The following is a 15,042-nucleotide window of genomic DNA, read 5'->3' on the forward strand; positions in this document are numbered from 1 at the left end:
CTGAAAACTCACCCAGATCTCAGTATTTGTTCTTCAGATTGGAGAACCCCAGTCTGGGCTACTTAAGCACCTTTGCCATCGGGGTCCTTATACCTCTAGCCTATCTGTTGCCAATATAAGTTGAAAGACTATATGTTTGTGTGTTAGGTGTTTTAGATGTATTAATTATTTTAATCTCCTACCACCTTACTATGTGAGTAGTATTATCCAAGGTGACAGTGAGTAGATGGTAAAGCTATATTATAATTATGATCTTATTCTAAGGTCAAAACTTCACTAGAAGGCTCTATCTTGAAGTCTGACACATTTGAGATTAGTTAAAACTAGACTGCCAATTTTGTTTTTTTGTTTGTTTGTTTTCTGAGACAGAGTCTCACTCTGTCATCCAGGCAGGAGTGCAGTAGCAGAACCTTAGTTCACTGCAACCTCCGCCTCCTGGGTTCAAGGGATTCTCCTGCCTCAGCCTTTGGAGTAGCTGGGACTACAGGCATAAGCCACCACACCCGGCTAAATTTTGTATTTTTAGTAGAGATGGGGTTTCACCATGTTGGCCAGCCTGGTCTCGAACTCCTGACCTCAGGTGATCTGCCGGCCTTGTCCTCCCAAAGTGTTGGGATTACAGGCGTGAGCCAACGCGTCCAGCCCAGACTAGCAATTTCTCAAAGCGTGGTCTGCCGACTCCTGCATCAGAATCACTGGCAGTGTGTATTAAAAATTCAGACTTCCTGACAGGTGTCCACGACCGAAGGAATCAACACCTCCGGCCGGGCGTGGTGGCTCACGCCTGTAATCCCAGCACTTTGGGAGGCCGAGGCGGTGGGATCACCTGAGGTCAAGAGTTCGAGACCAGCCTGGCCAATATGATGAAACTCCATCTCTACTAAAAATACAAAAATTAGCCAGGCATGGTGGCGGGCACCTGTAATCCCAGCTACTCGGGAGGCTGAGGCAGGAGGATCGCTTGAATCCGGGAGGCGGACGTTGCAGTGAGCCGAGATAGTGCCACTGCACACCAGCCTGGACGACAGAGCGAGACTCCACCTCAAAAAAAAAAAAAAAAAGCACCCCCAAGTGATTCTGTTGCAGGGGATCTGTGGATGATGCAGATTTTTTTGTTTTTAATTTTTTATAGAGAAAGGGTCTCCCTATGTTCCCCAGACTGGTCTCGAATTCCCGGGCTCAAGCAATCCTCCCACTTCGGCCTCCCAAAGTGCTGGGATTACTGGCATGAGCCAGCACACCTGGCTCAGAATTTCGTATTGTTCTTATGCAGACGAAAGCATGAGGACTCATACCTAGGCTACCGGAATTGTTGAAAGCCAACAGCACACGGCATTAGCCAACTTTATCCCTGCTCCACAGCCTCTAACCAAACCAGCTCCCGAAGCCGCTTAGCAGCCTGCAGCCACTGAACAAAACTGAGCACGCGCAGTATTTAATCCCCACTGTCGCTGGGTGGGGCTCCCTAGGACCCCGCCCCCTACCGACCTGCGGAGCCAGGGGGCGGGGCTCTCCAAAGTAATTCCGGCTTCTCGCGGCACCGGCCCAAAGCCCCGCCCCCAGCTCTCGGACCAATCAAACGGCAGATTGCTGAAAAAAAGGACCAATGCACAGGGCTGTCCTTAATTCCTCCCTGCAGTTTGAAACTGTCAGGTTGCTCCCTGGGTAGCGGCTGTGCTTGCTGAGTCTGCACTTGCTGAAACCGCAGCGGCTACGCGGCTAGGAGGCGCAGAGCGAGGAGTGGGGATTTGGTCGCGAGCGGCGACGGTGGGTAGCAGCGCTGCGGGCACACCCTGCGTCCCTGCATCCCTGGCGAAAGTAGTGGAGTGCGATTTAAAGTTCCTTGGCGCGGGCTTCCTCCCCCGGGGCTCTTCCCCGGACACGGGTGATTCAGCTGTTGTGCGGGAAGGTCTCAAAGTTCCCCTCCGAGGCGTGCAGGAAGAGAAAGAGAGCAGGTGTTGCTAAGGGTTACTGTCATCAGAGGCTCCTGTCACTTAAAACGTTGAGAAAAAATAACCATGTATAAAGCTCTGTTGTGCTTAAATAAGATTTTTCTTTAAACAGGCTGGTTCGGAAGGTGATGGAAGAAAACTTCTGGCCTTTTGCTTACTGCAGTGACTTTTCTCCTCTGCTTCTAGTCCCTGCCTTGGGGAGGGGCTGGCGCACCCCCTCTCCTTGCGTGCAGCTAGGCCTGATGAAGGGCACAGGGCACATCACTCTGCTGCTAGTCTGCATGTTAATTCGCTCTTCCTTTGACTCTTGGTGGTTCCATTTGAATTCCCAGACCCCTGTTTTCCTGTCAGCCAGGTAATTACCAAGATGTTATTTTATGTCTCTGGCAACAGAGAAGCTCACAAAAGTTTTGGTCCTGTTTTCTGATACCTTGGATTAGAAACTACTGAAAATGTAGTGAACTAATGTACATCTGCCACCCATTAAAGCAGTTTTCATTTTTCTCCTTCGTTTCTGAACCTAGAAACAGGAAAATGCTACTGTTCTAGAGTTTCAAATAACTCATACTTTGTTGGCATAAAGCAGGGCAGATGGGAGATAGCATATTTTCCAAAAGTGCAGTGGATTTTTTTGTGTCTGCAGTGTCCGTATTAAGAAACAGTTTTTGAGATCTGATCGTACTTACTAGCTCATTTTTAAAATAATCAGCACCACCCCACTCCCCACCCGTGTTACCTGCCTGGTTTCAAATCCTGAAGGAAGAAGTGAATAAAAATATAAATGGACCAAGTTATCACAGTGGTAGACTTGAAGTCAGTGAAGCAGCCATTCTTTGCTGCAGATACATGCTCTTATTTTATCCTCCCTAATTGGCTTAACTAAAGACAGTCATGCTGAGATTTAGTTTACTTAGCATGTGTATGCACAGTGATACTCACTGGAAAAAGTTGAACTTTCCTTTCCACAATCTAGTTCCAACCTGTGTTTCCATTCTATTTTTGCACTTTTCCCTGTATCTTACTTTTCTACTTCAATTGCCTCATCTCTCATTTATTTTTTAGCCCACTGTAACTGAGACCTGAAATTGTTTTACTTTCCACTGAAATTGTTCAAGCAAATGTCACAGCAACCTCCTAATCGCCAAATTCTATCCAATCTTCATGGTTCTTTGGCATCTAACTCTATTCTCTTCTCAAAGTTTCTCAAAGTTGTGATGCTGCTCCCATAGTTCTAATGTTCTGACTGCTGACTCCTCTTCTTTGCTGACTGTTCTCTTGCCCTTTAAATGTTAGTGGTTCTGGCTTTAACCCTCTTCTCATTCACAGTCGTAGTCCTTAACTTTATTAGGGCTATGGTCCCCTCTGAACACATATTTAAAGCTAAAGATCTTTCTAGAAAAATACACATTCGCATTTATGATAAAAATATTACATACAAGTTGGGTGTAGGGACCTGATATGGTTAGGTTTTGTGTCCCCACTCAAACCTCATCTTCAATTGTAATCTCCACATGTAGTGGAAGGGAAGTGATTGGATTCTAAGGGTGATTTCTCCCATGCTGTTCTCATGATAGTGAATTCTCACGAGATCTGATTGTTTTATAAATGGTAGTTTTTCCTGCACTCTCTGACTTACTCTCTTGCCTGCCACTATCTAAGATGTGCCTGCTTCCCCTTCTACCATGATTTTAAGTTTCCTGAGGCCTCCCCAGACATGCGAAACTATGAGTCAATTAAAAATCTTTTCTTTATAAATTACCCACTTTGGGGCAGTTTTTTGGGAGTTTTTATGTTTGGTTTTTTTTGTTTTGTTTTTTTTTTTTTTTTTGAGACAGAGCCTCACACTATCACCCAGGCTGGAGAGCAGTGGTGTGATCTCAGCCCACTGCAAGCTCCGCCTCCTGTGTTCACGCCATTCTCCTGCCTCAGCCTCCCAAGTAGCTCGGATTACAGGCACCTGCCACCACACTCGGCTAATTGTTTTGTATTTTTAGTAGAGACAGAGTTTCGCCATATTGGCCAGGCTGGTCTCGAACTCCTGACCTCAGGTGATCCACCCACCTCGGCCTCCCAAAGTGCTAGGATTACAAGCGTGAGCCACCGCACCCGGCCTGATCTCTCTTTCTTAATATCCAAATTTATCCTCAACGCTGCTGGAATATCTTTCTGATCATGTAACTTTTAAAAAATATTTCAATAACTTGTCTAAAATAAACACCCAGATTTTTAATATGACAAATCTTGACCTTCCATGATCTTGGCTGCTCCTTACTTTTTGTTTCATCCTTAGCCAATCCTTGCTTTGCACCCATTGCTTTGGCCTTACCAACCTGCTTGCTGTTCCTGGCATACATGTCCATGACTCTGTGTCTTTGCTTACATTGCTATACTGCCTAGAATATCTTCAACTGTATTTATACCTTTTATCCATCTTTCAGAATGAGACCTTCTCATCTTTCAGATCTCAGCCCCTGGGTCATCTTCTCTAAAAACTTTCTCTGCCTCCTTTCCTGCTTATTTACAGTCATGCAATCTTACTCCATGAAAAATAGCTACTCCTACCTCTCTACTTTGTATCTGTTATTTTAGGGCCTATCAGCATTTTATTCAGCAGTCGGTCACTTATATAATATACATGCCTGGCCCTCTCTACAGATTGTAAACTCCTTAAGAATAAGGACTTCATTTTACATCCCTCACCAATGTCTTACATATTACTGATATTCAGATAGTTTGAATAGTCACTATTTGTTCTTTAAATAGTTTGGTTACTTGTTACTAAAAGTACTTTTAATAATTTTTTGATTCGGACTTTCAACAAATTATGCATGTATTTGATTCTGTTGTTCTGTATAAGCTCACTTTTCTTAAAATAATATTTCCAAAGGTAAGTTTCCCAAGAAGGGAATTTGCACAGATTGTTTGTTCTCTCTTGGTTCTGTATCTTAGAGGAAAGTACACAGCACCCAGGTTGTCACACATTGCTCAAGAACAGTGATCACAATCTCTTATGCTCAACAGGCCCCACTGGGGATTTTTCTGAAGATCCTCTATTTTTCTTTAACCTTTCATGTATTCTCATCTCCCTGACTACATTATAAACTCACTAATATTGGGACTGGGTCTTCAATTATTTTTTGCCCAGTGATTTTTGCCTATAGGTACTCAATATGTTGAATGAATGATTTTAACATATCACATGAAGATTGCAGATTTGGATACTGTTGCACTTATATATATATCTGGAAAGGATTTTATCCTAAATATCAAGGACAAGAGCTAAAGTTAGCTTCTACTGTTTTAGAGCATTTGTGCAGAATGTCATCAGATGAGGAGAAATACTCACTTCCAGTTGTGCAAAATGACTCCAGTCCAGGCAGTTCTGTCTCTTCGAATCTTCAGGTAGGAAAAAATTTCTAAATTTATCATGATTTTTTTTATTTTAGACAAATGAATGTAAGGGAAAACTAGCATTTTAAAAAATTTTTTTCATTCAATTTGCAAGGGAGTTTTTCAATTTATAATAATATCAAACTTTAGGAATTACTGTACATATTTTAGGAGTTACTTTACATTGTTTTAACTTTTCAGAAAATATTGATGAACTCTTCAAACACTCTGTACAAAGGCTTCAACCAACACAGAGGCGAAGCTGAAACGTTCAAGAAACATTTTTTTCTTTAAATTTTTTTCATTTTAGCTACCTCTCATGAATGCTGCTTTCACTTTTAATGCAAATTAATGCAATATCAAACCATCTAAAGTTCTAGAGCTCAAGATTCCCTTGTGTTCTACTTGCTGAGGTTTGTTCTCTGTTGTCACGACATTCAGTACAATCTGCTGCCCAGGCCCTGTACGTTGATAAATAAAATGAAATGGGTCAGTTGACTACAGAAGATGTGGTATTTGCATGAAATGTTTTAAATTTCTCTAATTTCTAAATATTTCATCATCAAAAATATGGATTTAGATTTCTAGAGTAGATTTTAAATGAGAGAATAATGACATGGTATATCTTAAATTTTACAGTTATATTACTCAAGGGGAAAGGCTGTTTATGCCTATGCATACGAAATTGTTATTGATTCTGTACAATATGAGAAAAGCTTTAGGAAAATATTTTATGGAACAAATTTTCTCCTTTAATTGAAATTATGGATTTCAAAATGGGGAAGGTATTGGGAAAATATCTGAATATTTACTAGGATAAAAGTAGTCTGGAGTTGTGGCAGAGCTTTTGTACTCTAGCCTTCCCTTTTGATGGTACCTCTCCCATGTAGTCTTCTCTTCAAGTGACAGTACTTCCTCCACTCTTCATCGCTCTCTGATTGAAACTTGAAGATAGAACTGATTAACTCATTTATACTAAAATGTAAATACCTCGTGAGCATTCACATTGTCATTTTGTCAAGAGACAAAACTTTAAATCAAAAGAATAAATCTCTAGAGTGGAATTTTAGAGAGATGGAAGAGGAACCTGCCAGAAAGTATTTTGTGTTATTGGTTACCCACCTATAATGTAAGCCCAATTGAGAGTCTGTTACTTTCAGCTAATATTCCTCCTGGTTCTTGGACTGAAGTTGAAAGCCTCTCCATATTCCCTGTATATACATTGTTATTACTTTGGGTTTCACTACTGGAAACACTTCAAAATATAAATACAAAAAATAATCTTAAAAATAACATAAAATACATATTTTTACATATGTAGTAAATACGTAAATCCAAACATTTAATACAAAAGCCCCTCATAAATCAATATTCCTCTTAAGGGACTTTTTTGTTACTCTCTCTGTTATGCAAATGCTTCATAAGCCAGAAGGTGGCAAATACTGAGGGATGGGCAGCATCCGTAGTGCTTATATACTGAAAATTTCCTCTAACCACAGCTCCTATCAGCCAAGTTGCTCTGACTCTAATGGTTGAGGCATGGGTAGAGCTATATTTCAGTGTCATATCAATTCAGCTCTTGGGGATTGGGGAGGAGGGCAAAATTACAAGTTTTGAATGTTAACACAGGTTATGTTTGGCAATTAAGAAAGGCAATATTATTTATTTTGATTCTTAATTTTGAATTCTTATTTTTAAATAACTCATTTGGCCTGTATCTACATATATGAAACTCTAAAATAGTCATTTAAATAACTGATTTTTTAAAATGTTTTTCTTGAAATAAGTTGGAATATATGATCATGGAATACTATTGACATATAATTATTTATTTCCTCGGTAAGGCATAGTAATTGTGGTAAAATGTATGAAATATATGATTTGCAATATATGTTTGGATCTTTTTTTTCCTTCTCTTATCCAGAACAGAAGTCAGACTAGGGAAGCCACAAGTGAAAGCCACTGACTTCCACTTCTCCCTCCGTTCCTACAGGCTGGAGGTGGTAATAGGCTAACTCTGAGCAGAGCTGACTTGGCTAAATCTAGTTATAACTGACACCACAGCAGGGACATTATAAAAAGCTTATGAACCTCACAATGTAAGATCACCATCATATTAATCTGCTCAGGCTACCATAACAAAATACCATAAATTCATAGGCTTAAACAGCAGACATTTTTCTTCTCACAGTTCTGAATCACAGCCCAATAGAGTCAGTTTCTGGTGAGGGCTCTCTTTGTGGATTGCAGGCAGGTGCCTTCTTGCTGTGTCTTCACATGACCTTTCCTTGGTACAGTATGTGCAGGTGGGAGGAGAGAGAACGCAAGCTTCCTGTTGTCTCTTCTGATGAGTACATTAATGCTATCAGGGCCCCGGCCGATGGCCTTATTTAACCTTAATTACTTTCTTAGAGGCCTCATCTCCAAATACAACCACACGGGCTGTTAGGGCTTCAGCATATTAATTTTGAGGGTACACAAACATTCAGAGTCCATAACTCCATAACAGCCACACTTTTATATATTCTTAGCCAAAATCAAAAGTTTATTTTGGCTGTTTGGGAAGTATAATAGTGCTTTAACAGAAACCAAGTAAGAGTGGTTTAAGTGGGTTCCTTACAGTTTGATTCTCTCTCTCGTAAATTCTGAGCTGATACATAGTCCTGAGATCATCTGAGGACCCAATCCGTTCTCTTCTGTTGCTGTGCCATGAGCTGTTGACCGTGTTTGCATTGTCAGGTACTGGTGCGCTGACAGTGCACCACCTCTAGCCTGTGGGAAGAGGGGACTAGAAGGAAGCAGCTTCCTTTTTAAGGACTTCACCTAAAGTTGTATGCATCATTTCCATTCGAATCCCATAGACCAGGTCTGTTGGCCACACCTAGCTGCAGGGGAGGCTGGGAAATGTAGCTGGATGGCCATTTGCCCAAATCAAACCCTGGGGCTTTATTAAGTTAAAGAAATTAAAAAGCAATGGATGCTGCTGGATTACTTACAGTCTCTATGCACTTGAAATTTTATGTATTAGTTTATTAGAACCAACTCACACATTCAGATTTACAGGAAATAGTAAATATCTTGTGTGTGGCCCCAATTTATCAAACTCTCTGGGAATTTCCTTTTGATAATTGGAAAAGCAATATGCTTTGGGAAGTGTATTTTTTTAACTTAAGGATATTTAAATCTATTTAAATAACCATAGTTACTTTTGTCAATGTAAAAATTAAATGTTGGTGCTCGCTTCAGCAGCACATAAACTAAAATTGGAGCAGCACAGAGATTAGCATGGTCCCTGTGCAAGGAGGACACGCAAATTCGTGAAATGTTCTAAAATTTTTAAATTTTTTTAAAGTTTTATAATATAAATCAATGTTGTATTGTGATATCCTAAATGATTTGTTTCCTATTAAGAGCCTTCCGTCTCAGTGATAACCATTATGTAAAATACTGATTTTTATTTGCTACTAGGAAATGTAAGTTTAAAACTCAGACAGATGTTTATTCTCATGAAGGTGACATTGCTAACAAAAATGGTTGATTATAGCAATATGAAGGAGATTCTAGTTGAGTTTTCTAAAGATTTTCTCTTTGGAATATCTCTCTCTTCCTCTTCTGTTGTTAGCCTTAAAGTATATAAAAATCAGTTTTTGCTATACCTAACGTTTGCTGCATGTAAGTATCTATGTTAAATACATGAATCAGGCCAGGTGTGGTGGCTCACACCTGTAATCCTAGCACTTTGGGAGTCCAAGGCTGCAGATCAAGAGGTCAGGAGTTCGAGACCAGACTGTCCAACATGGTGAAACCCCATCTCTACTAAAAGTACAAAAATTAGGCAGGCATGGTGGTACAAACCTGTAATCCCAGCTACCCAGGAGGCTGAGGTAGGAGAATTGCTTGAACCTGGGAGGCGGAGGTTGCAGTGAGCCAAGACCATGCCACTGCACTCCAGCCTATGCAACAGAGCAAGACTCCATCTCAAAAAAACAACAAAGAAAAAAAGAAAAAATGTAAATTAAGGTAGAAGCGCAAACCAGGTCACTCTGGTACATGTAATTGCCATAAAAGCTATCAATTTTCAGTATATAAAAGCATAAACCTTTCTTAAAACAATTTTACTTAAAATTCCAATATAAAAAAACAGATGAAAACAAAACTACAGTAGTGTAGATTTATTTTATAAATTCAAATACGTGACATTTATTTCTCACAAAGTCAGTTAATAAAAACAGTTAAGCTGCCTTGATAAATGTACATTTGAAATTGGGGGGTAATAGAAGGCCATTGCGGTTTTATAAGCTTAAGTATCCAATTTGCTTCTATATTTTGTTTGTGTTACATAATTTTTTTTTTAATTCTGAAAATGGTATCTTTTTAATAGCATGTCCCATCTTCAATTAAAGTGATCTGACATCTAAAATTAAGTGATAGAACACTTTTGATTCAGTGTTGAGTCACTCACAGAATCTTATCACCTCTTCAGACTTTGTTGTTGTTTCCCCAGAGACAGGATCTTGCTCTGTCACCCGGGCTGGGGTGCAGTGGTGCCATCTTGTCTCACTGCAGCCTCCAGTTCCTAGGCTTAAGTGGTCCTCCTGCCTTAGCCTCCTGAGTAGCTAGAACTATAGGCACACACCACCACGTCTGGCAAATTTTTGTAAAAAATTTTTTGTAGAGATGAGATCTTGCTTTGTTGCTCAGGCTTCAAGCCATCCTCCTGCCTCAGCCTCTCAAAGTGCTGAGTTTACAGGCATGAGTCACTGCACCCTGCCCTCTTCAAACTGTTAATCGTAAATGTGAAAATCACACAAGAAGCACTCAAAGAACTCAAGCTGGGAATAAGTGCTAAAACTTTGTAATATAATAAGCATGTGACTCTGTTATGGTAATTAAATTCCTTAAAAACAAATTCGGTTGAATATAACATTGTAACTGTTACACTACTTTATTGATTATTGGCCTCTCTTAGGAAGAATATGAAGAGCTGCTTCGTTATGCTATAGTGACTCCAAATATTGAACCCGGTGCTTCACAGTCATCTCATCCTAAGGGAGAATTGGTGCCAGATGTCAGAATTTCTGCAATTCATGATATTCTTCATAGTCAAGGTTATATATATTTTTCAAGATCTCTCTTAATTTAACATATTACTGAGATTATTAATGATCCTGACAGGATTGTGAAAATGCCTGCCCAGATCAGGGATTCTTCTCGACCATTTGTGTGTATTAGTATCATCTAGGGGAGCTTTTTACAGTTTAATATATTATTCCTGACTCTCATATGACAGCTTGATTTGTCTTTGAACTTCATTTGACTCTTACTTTTATGAAGAATAATGAAGTTGAAGCAACACTATGGCAACTACATGGCTTTTAGGTATGTTGTATCTCAGTACTTGTTCCAACAGTTTTATGCCAGGATTAACTTGAAAACTAAATGCCTAAGCCTAAAATTAAAGATGGTAGCCCTGAGAGTCTCTTAAATTACTTTACAAACCTCATGCTAGTGCTTTATCAGCAGTATTTATATGGGCATGGAGGACTGTTTGAATAATTTTCACAAAGGTGAACCTATCTGTGGACCATGTCAGCAACAAAACTGAAAGCTACTACACACCAGGATGTGTGTTGATAGGTGAGTGAAAGGTGGAGAAAAGAGGATAAAGTTCCTTTAACCTCCATTCCTTATTCAGGTGAAGACAACATCCCAAACTCTAAATAAATGTTCTTTCAAAGGGCACAGAAAACCTTCCTAAAACAGTCTTGATAAGGAACAGTTATCACACTATAGGCATAACTCCAAGGATCCCTGTCCTTGAAGGCACATGATACAGCCTACTCAGAGGCCAAAGGCTCCTGGGCTTCTGCTAAGTCATAGCTCTAGTGTCTGTTGTCTCTCACTGTCTGTAGACATGGAATTTTCACTGCTCCTCGGTCTTTGGCCTATTGCAGTGGAACAACAAATGGGACCACAGGATGAGAGGCTTAAAATATAGGCCAGGCAGTGGCTCATGCTTGTAATGCTAGTACTTTGAGAGGCTGAGGCAGGAGGATCACTTAAGCCCAGGAGTTTGAGACAAGCCTAGGCAACATAGCAAGACCCTATCTCTACAAAAAAAATTAGCCGGGCAGAGCAGCCTATAGTCCCAGCACCTCGGGGGGCTGGGGTGGGAGGATTGCCTGAGCTCGGGAGTTCAAGGCTGCAGTGTGCCATGATTATGCCACTGCACTTCAGCTGGGGCAACAGAGCAAGACTCTGTTTAAAAAAAAAAAAAAGAAGAAAAAAGAAAAAACTTTCGAGATGCTGTAGTCAACAGTTCAAGGTAATCACCTGGGATTTAAGACTATTGTTCTTTTCTCTTATGTAAAATAGCATTTATTTATTCTCTGCCATTTCCAAAAGGATTTGAGATTGAAATACACAATATGTAGTAAGTTTAGATATTCTTTAGTGATCTTGAGATTCACAAGTAGACTTTGTTAAAGTCTTCTATGTAAATTCATCATCCCACATTCTCTTTATTCTTGGTATCTCAGCTGCTTGATACAAGGCATGATATGTGGAAATTGACAACATATGTATAAGCCTCTAACAGTCATTCTTGAGAGGTTTTTCCCAGTTTCCTTTTTGCCATCTGTTGACTACAGGTTCCTGAAGTGGAAGCCAGAAAGTCCTTGTTTGGGGGAGCCAGTGCCACCTTAGTTTGATTGTGGCTAGTGAAAAACAGTGGGCCTCTGGAAATACCCAGTGTCATAAGAGAGCAGATCCTTTTCCAAGTTCTAATGTCATTTACCCACTTACTCTTTTAGTGTGAATTGAATGCTATAGTAGACTACGTTATCTCTCATCTATGTTTGGTGTGTAAGTTGGAGTTTATCAATGATATAGTAAGTCTTTTTCTAGTCTCAGATGTTTATCTCTTCCTGTTCTTTGTTTTAGTGTTCCTATATCCCCGGCATGTTGTATTTTGTTTGTTCTAAAATCTTTTTTATGTACTGCTACCTTATTAAATTATGTGTGATTAGACATTTTATTTAAGAGCGGTTCCGTTTAATTTTAAAAAGCTTTCCTTTTGGCAGGAAATAACTCTGAAGTAAGAGAAACTGCAATAGAAGTTGGAAAAGGATGTGATTTCAATATTTCAAGTCATTCAAAGACAGATGGTATTAATTTTCTTTAGCTTATTTGTATTAATATACAATATTTTGTGGTTTGATGAATAATATCTATGTAGTAAGAGGAATAATTTCAGCATATTACTTTTTGGCAGGATTTTAAAATGCTGTTGTCACCAATTTAAGTGATAATATTTAAAATAATTTTATAGGATTCCAAAATAGTACAACTAAGACAGGTCAATGCATTATAGTGTGTAGTATCCTTTCTTAAAATTTCTAAGTTAGAGGGCAAGTCTTTTAAAAGATTTAATGGCATATTATATAGTTTGACCAATTCAAGTTTTTATGTAAACCAATGCACTGTTTCCCAACTTTCAGGCGTTTGCGTACCAATGTAAGAATTTTCATCTTATCTTTATGCCACCTGTTCTTTCATTTAGTGTTTTCCTTTAAAAGTCTGCTTTGTCTTTGTTAAAAGGAAAGATTAGCAAATCTTAAAGAGGCTCTTTGGGGGGGTTGTTTTTTGTTTTTGTTATTTTGTTTTGTTTTTGAGACGGGATCTCACTCTGTCACCCAGGCTAGAGTGCAGGGCTCCCTGCAGCCTCAACCTGCTTGGCTCAAGTGGTCCTCCTGCGTCAGCGCCCCCTCCCTCAGTAGCTGGGACTACAGGCACATGCCACCACACCTAGCTAATTTTTAAATTTTCTGTAGCGCTGGGATCTCACTATGTTGCCCAGGCTGGTCTCAAATTCCTAAGATCAAGTGATCCACTTGCCTTGGCCTCCCAAAGTGCTGGAATTATAGACGTGAGCCACCATGCCTGGCTTTAAAGAGCTTTTAAAAGCATACTAGAACTGGACTGAACTTTTTTCTTGACAGAATAATTAAAATAATTAAAATGTAATATTGTGGAATATTTTTCTATTTAATGTTATTTAATGTGGTAACCGTTTTTGCCACCACATAAGTAATGCCTGTATCCCTTAGTTTCCTCACTTGTAAGTAGAAGTCTTAGGCACCATCTCTGACAGCCCTTCCAAGTTCTGAAGTTACATGATTTGATTTCTTAAAAGGTGAGTGTTGAGATATTTTTTAAATTGAAAAGCAGAGTCTATTGCTTTCTTTGTGAGTACAGATCTAGTTGGCAAAATCAAGTAAAAGAGAATATTCCTGTACATTGTCATTCCACCTGTTCTTTGGGTTTCTTAACCATCCTCAGAACATGCAGGTACTGTTTCATAGTGTGACTAGCCCAGACTTTGTGTTGTTTTTTATACCAAACACACATCTTAAGGAATTATTTTCCCTTTTGCAAAGAAGTCTTTACATAAGCAGAACATGTTTGCAAAAAAATTAAAATCTTACAAATTTTAAAAAAGAATTCTTGAAATACTTACTTTTAAGTAACAAGTTTTCTATCATAGATTCATCTTTCATTCAATAAGAAGAAAGCTCTTCCATCTCTGTTATTAGGATGCTCGTAGCAAATGTGAGGTATGTGACAAGTGATGACAGATAGTCTCTAATTCTGGCATAAATACGTGAGAAAATATGAACTTTTCTTTCTCAGTACTTTTTTTTTTTTTTTGAAGCAGAGTCTCGCTCTGTCACCCAGGCTAGAGCGCAGTGGTGTGGTCTCAGCTCACTGCAACCTCAGCCTCCCAGGTTCAAGCAATTCTCCTGCCTCAACCTCCCAAGTAGCTGGGACTATAGGCATGTGCCACCACGCCCAGCTAATTTTTTGTATTTTTAGTAGAGATGGGGTTTCACCATGTTGGCCAGGCTGGTCTTGAACTCCTGACCTCGTGATTCGCCCACCTCGGCCTCCCAAAGTGCTGGGATTACAGGCGTGAGCCACCGCGCTCAGCCTTTCAGTGCTTTTTTAGAAATAGATACCAGTTCTCTTTAGGGCCCTGACTCTCCCCCACCTCCCTGTATATGGATAGGGGATGAGCATTTTATATATACGCACATACATATAGAGATGTGTATATTTCTCACCTATATATTGAAGCCTAACAGGGTACTTTCAACAGAGTATGTGCAAAACTAAATTATGAGTCTCTTTCTACTTATATTGTTTAATTTTAATGGATTTTTTTGGGGGGGGTGAGGTTTGGGTTTTTTTGGAGACAGAGTCTCACTCTGTCACCAGGCTGGAGTGCAGTGGCATGATCTCAGCTCACTGCAACCTCCGCCTCCTGGGTTCACGCCATTCTCCTACCTCAGCTTCCCGAGTAGCTGGGACTACAGGCACGTGACACCACACCCAGCTAATATTTGTATTTTTAGTAGAGATAGGGTTTCACCATGTTGGCCAGGATAATCTCAATCTCTGGACCTCGTGATCTGCCCACCTTGGCCTCCCAAAGTGCTGAGATTACAGGCATGAGCCACCACGCCCGGCCAAACTTTAATAGTATTAAAACCAATCCCAGTGTTAAATTTATGGAGTAATATTGACCTATATACAACCACACTGACCTTGGTCATTACTTAACTCTTTCTGAACCTCAGTTCCTCGTTAGTAAAATGGAGATAATAATACCTATTTTTTAGGGTAGCATGTGTTATGAGAA

The 15,042-nt window shown here is 39.8% G+C and overlaps 1 protein-coding gene and 1 non-coding gene across 3 annotated transcripts in view; both read left to right on the plus strand.

Moving 5' to 3' along the window:
- Positions 1-1,635: 1,635 nt before the first annotated feature.
- POC5 (POC5 centriolar protein) overlaps positions 1,636-15,042 on the plus strand; it is a 38,867-nt gene continuing 25,460 nt past the window's right edge. The window contains exons 1-4 of one of the 2 annotated variants that reach the window (XM_007975733.3): positions 1,636-1,767; positions 5,257-5,354; positions 10,312-10,450; positions 12,425-12,508. In XM_007975733.3, coding sequence (XP_007973924.3) covers positions 5,271-5,354; positions 10,312-10,450; positions 12,425-12,508 — 307 coding nt within the window. In that variant the 5' untranslated portion in view covers positions 1,636-1,767; positions 5,257-5,270. The remainder of the gene's footprint in view (positions 1,768-5,256; positions 5,355-10,311; positions 10,451-12,424; positions 12,509-15,042) is intronic. The other variant, XM_007975740.3, reaches the window with a different exon arrangement.
- Positions 8,576-8,679, plus strand: LOC119618381 (U6 spliceosomal RNA). The gene has a single exon (XR_005234694.1). It is a non-coding gene; the product is annotated as a U6 spliceosomal RNA (small nuclear RNA).

Source organism: Chlorocebus sabaeus, chromosome 4 (assembly GCF_047675955.1).
Source record: "Chlorocebus sabaeus isolate Y175 chromosome 4, mChlSab1.0.hap1, whole genome shotgun sequence".
NCBI classification, from domain to species: domain Eukaryota; kingdom Metazoa; phylum Chordata; class Mammalia; order Primates; family Cercopithecidae; genus Chlorocebus; species Chlorocebus sabaeus.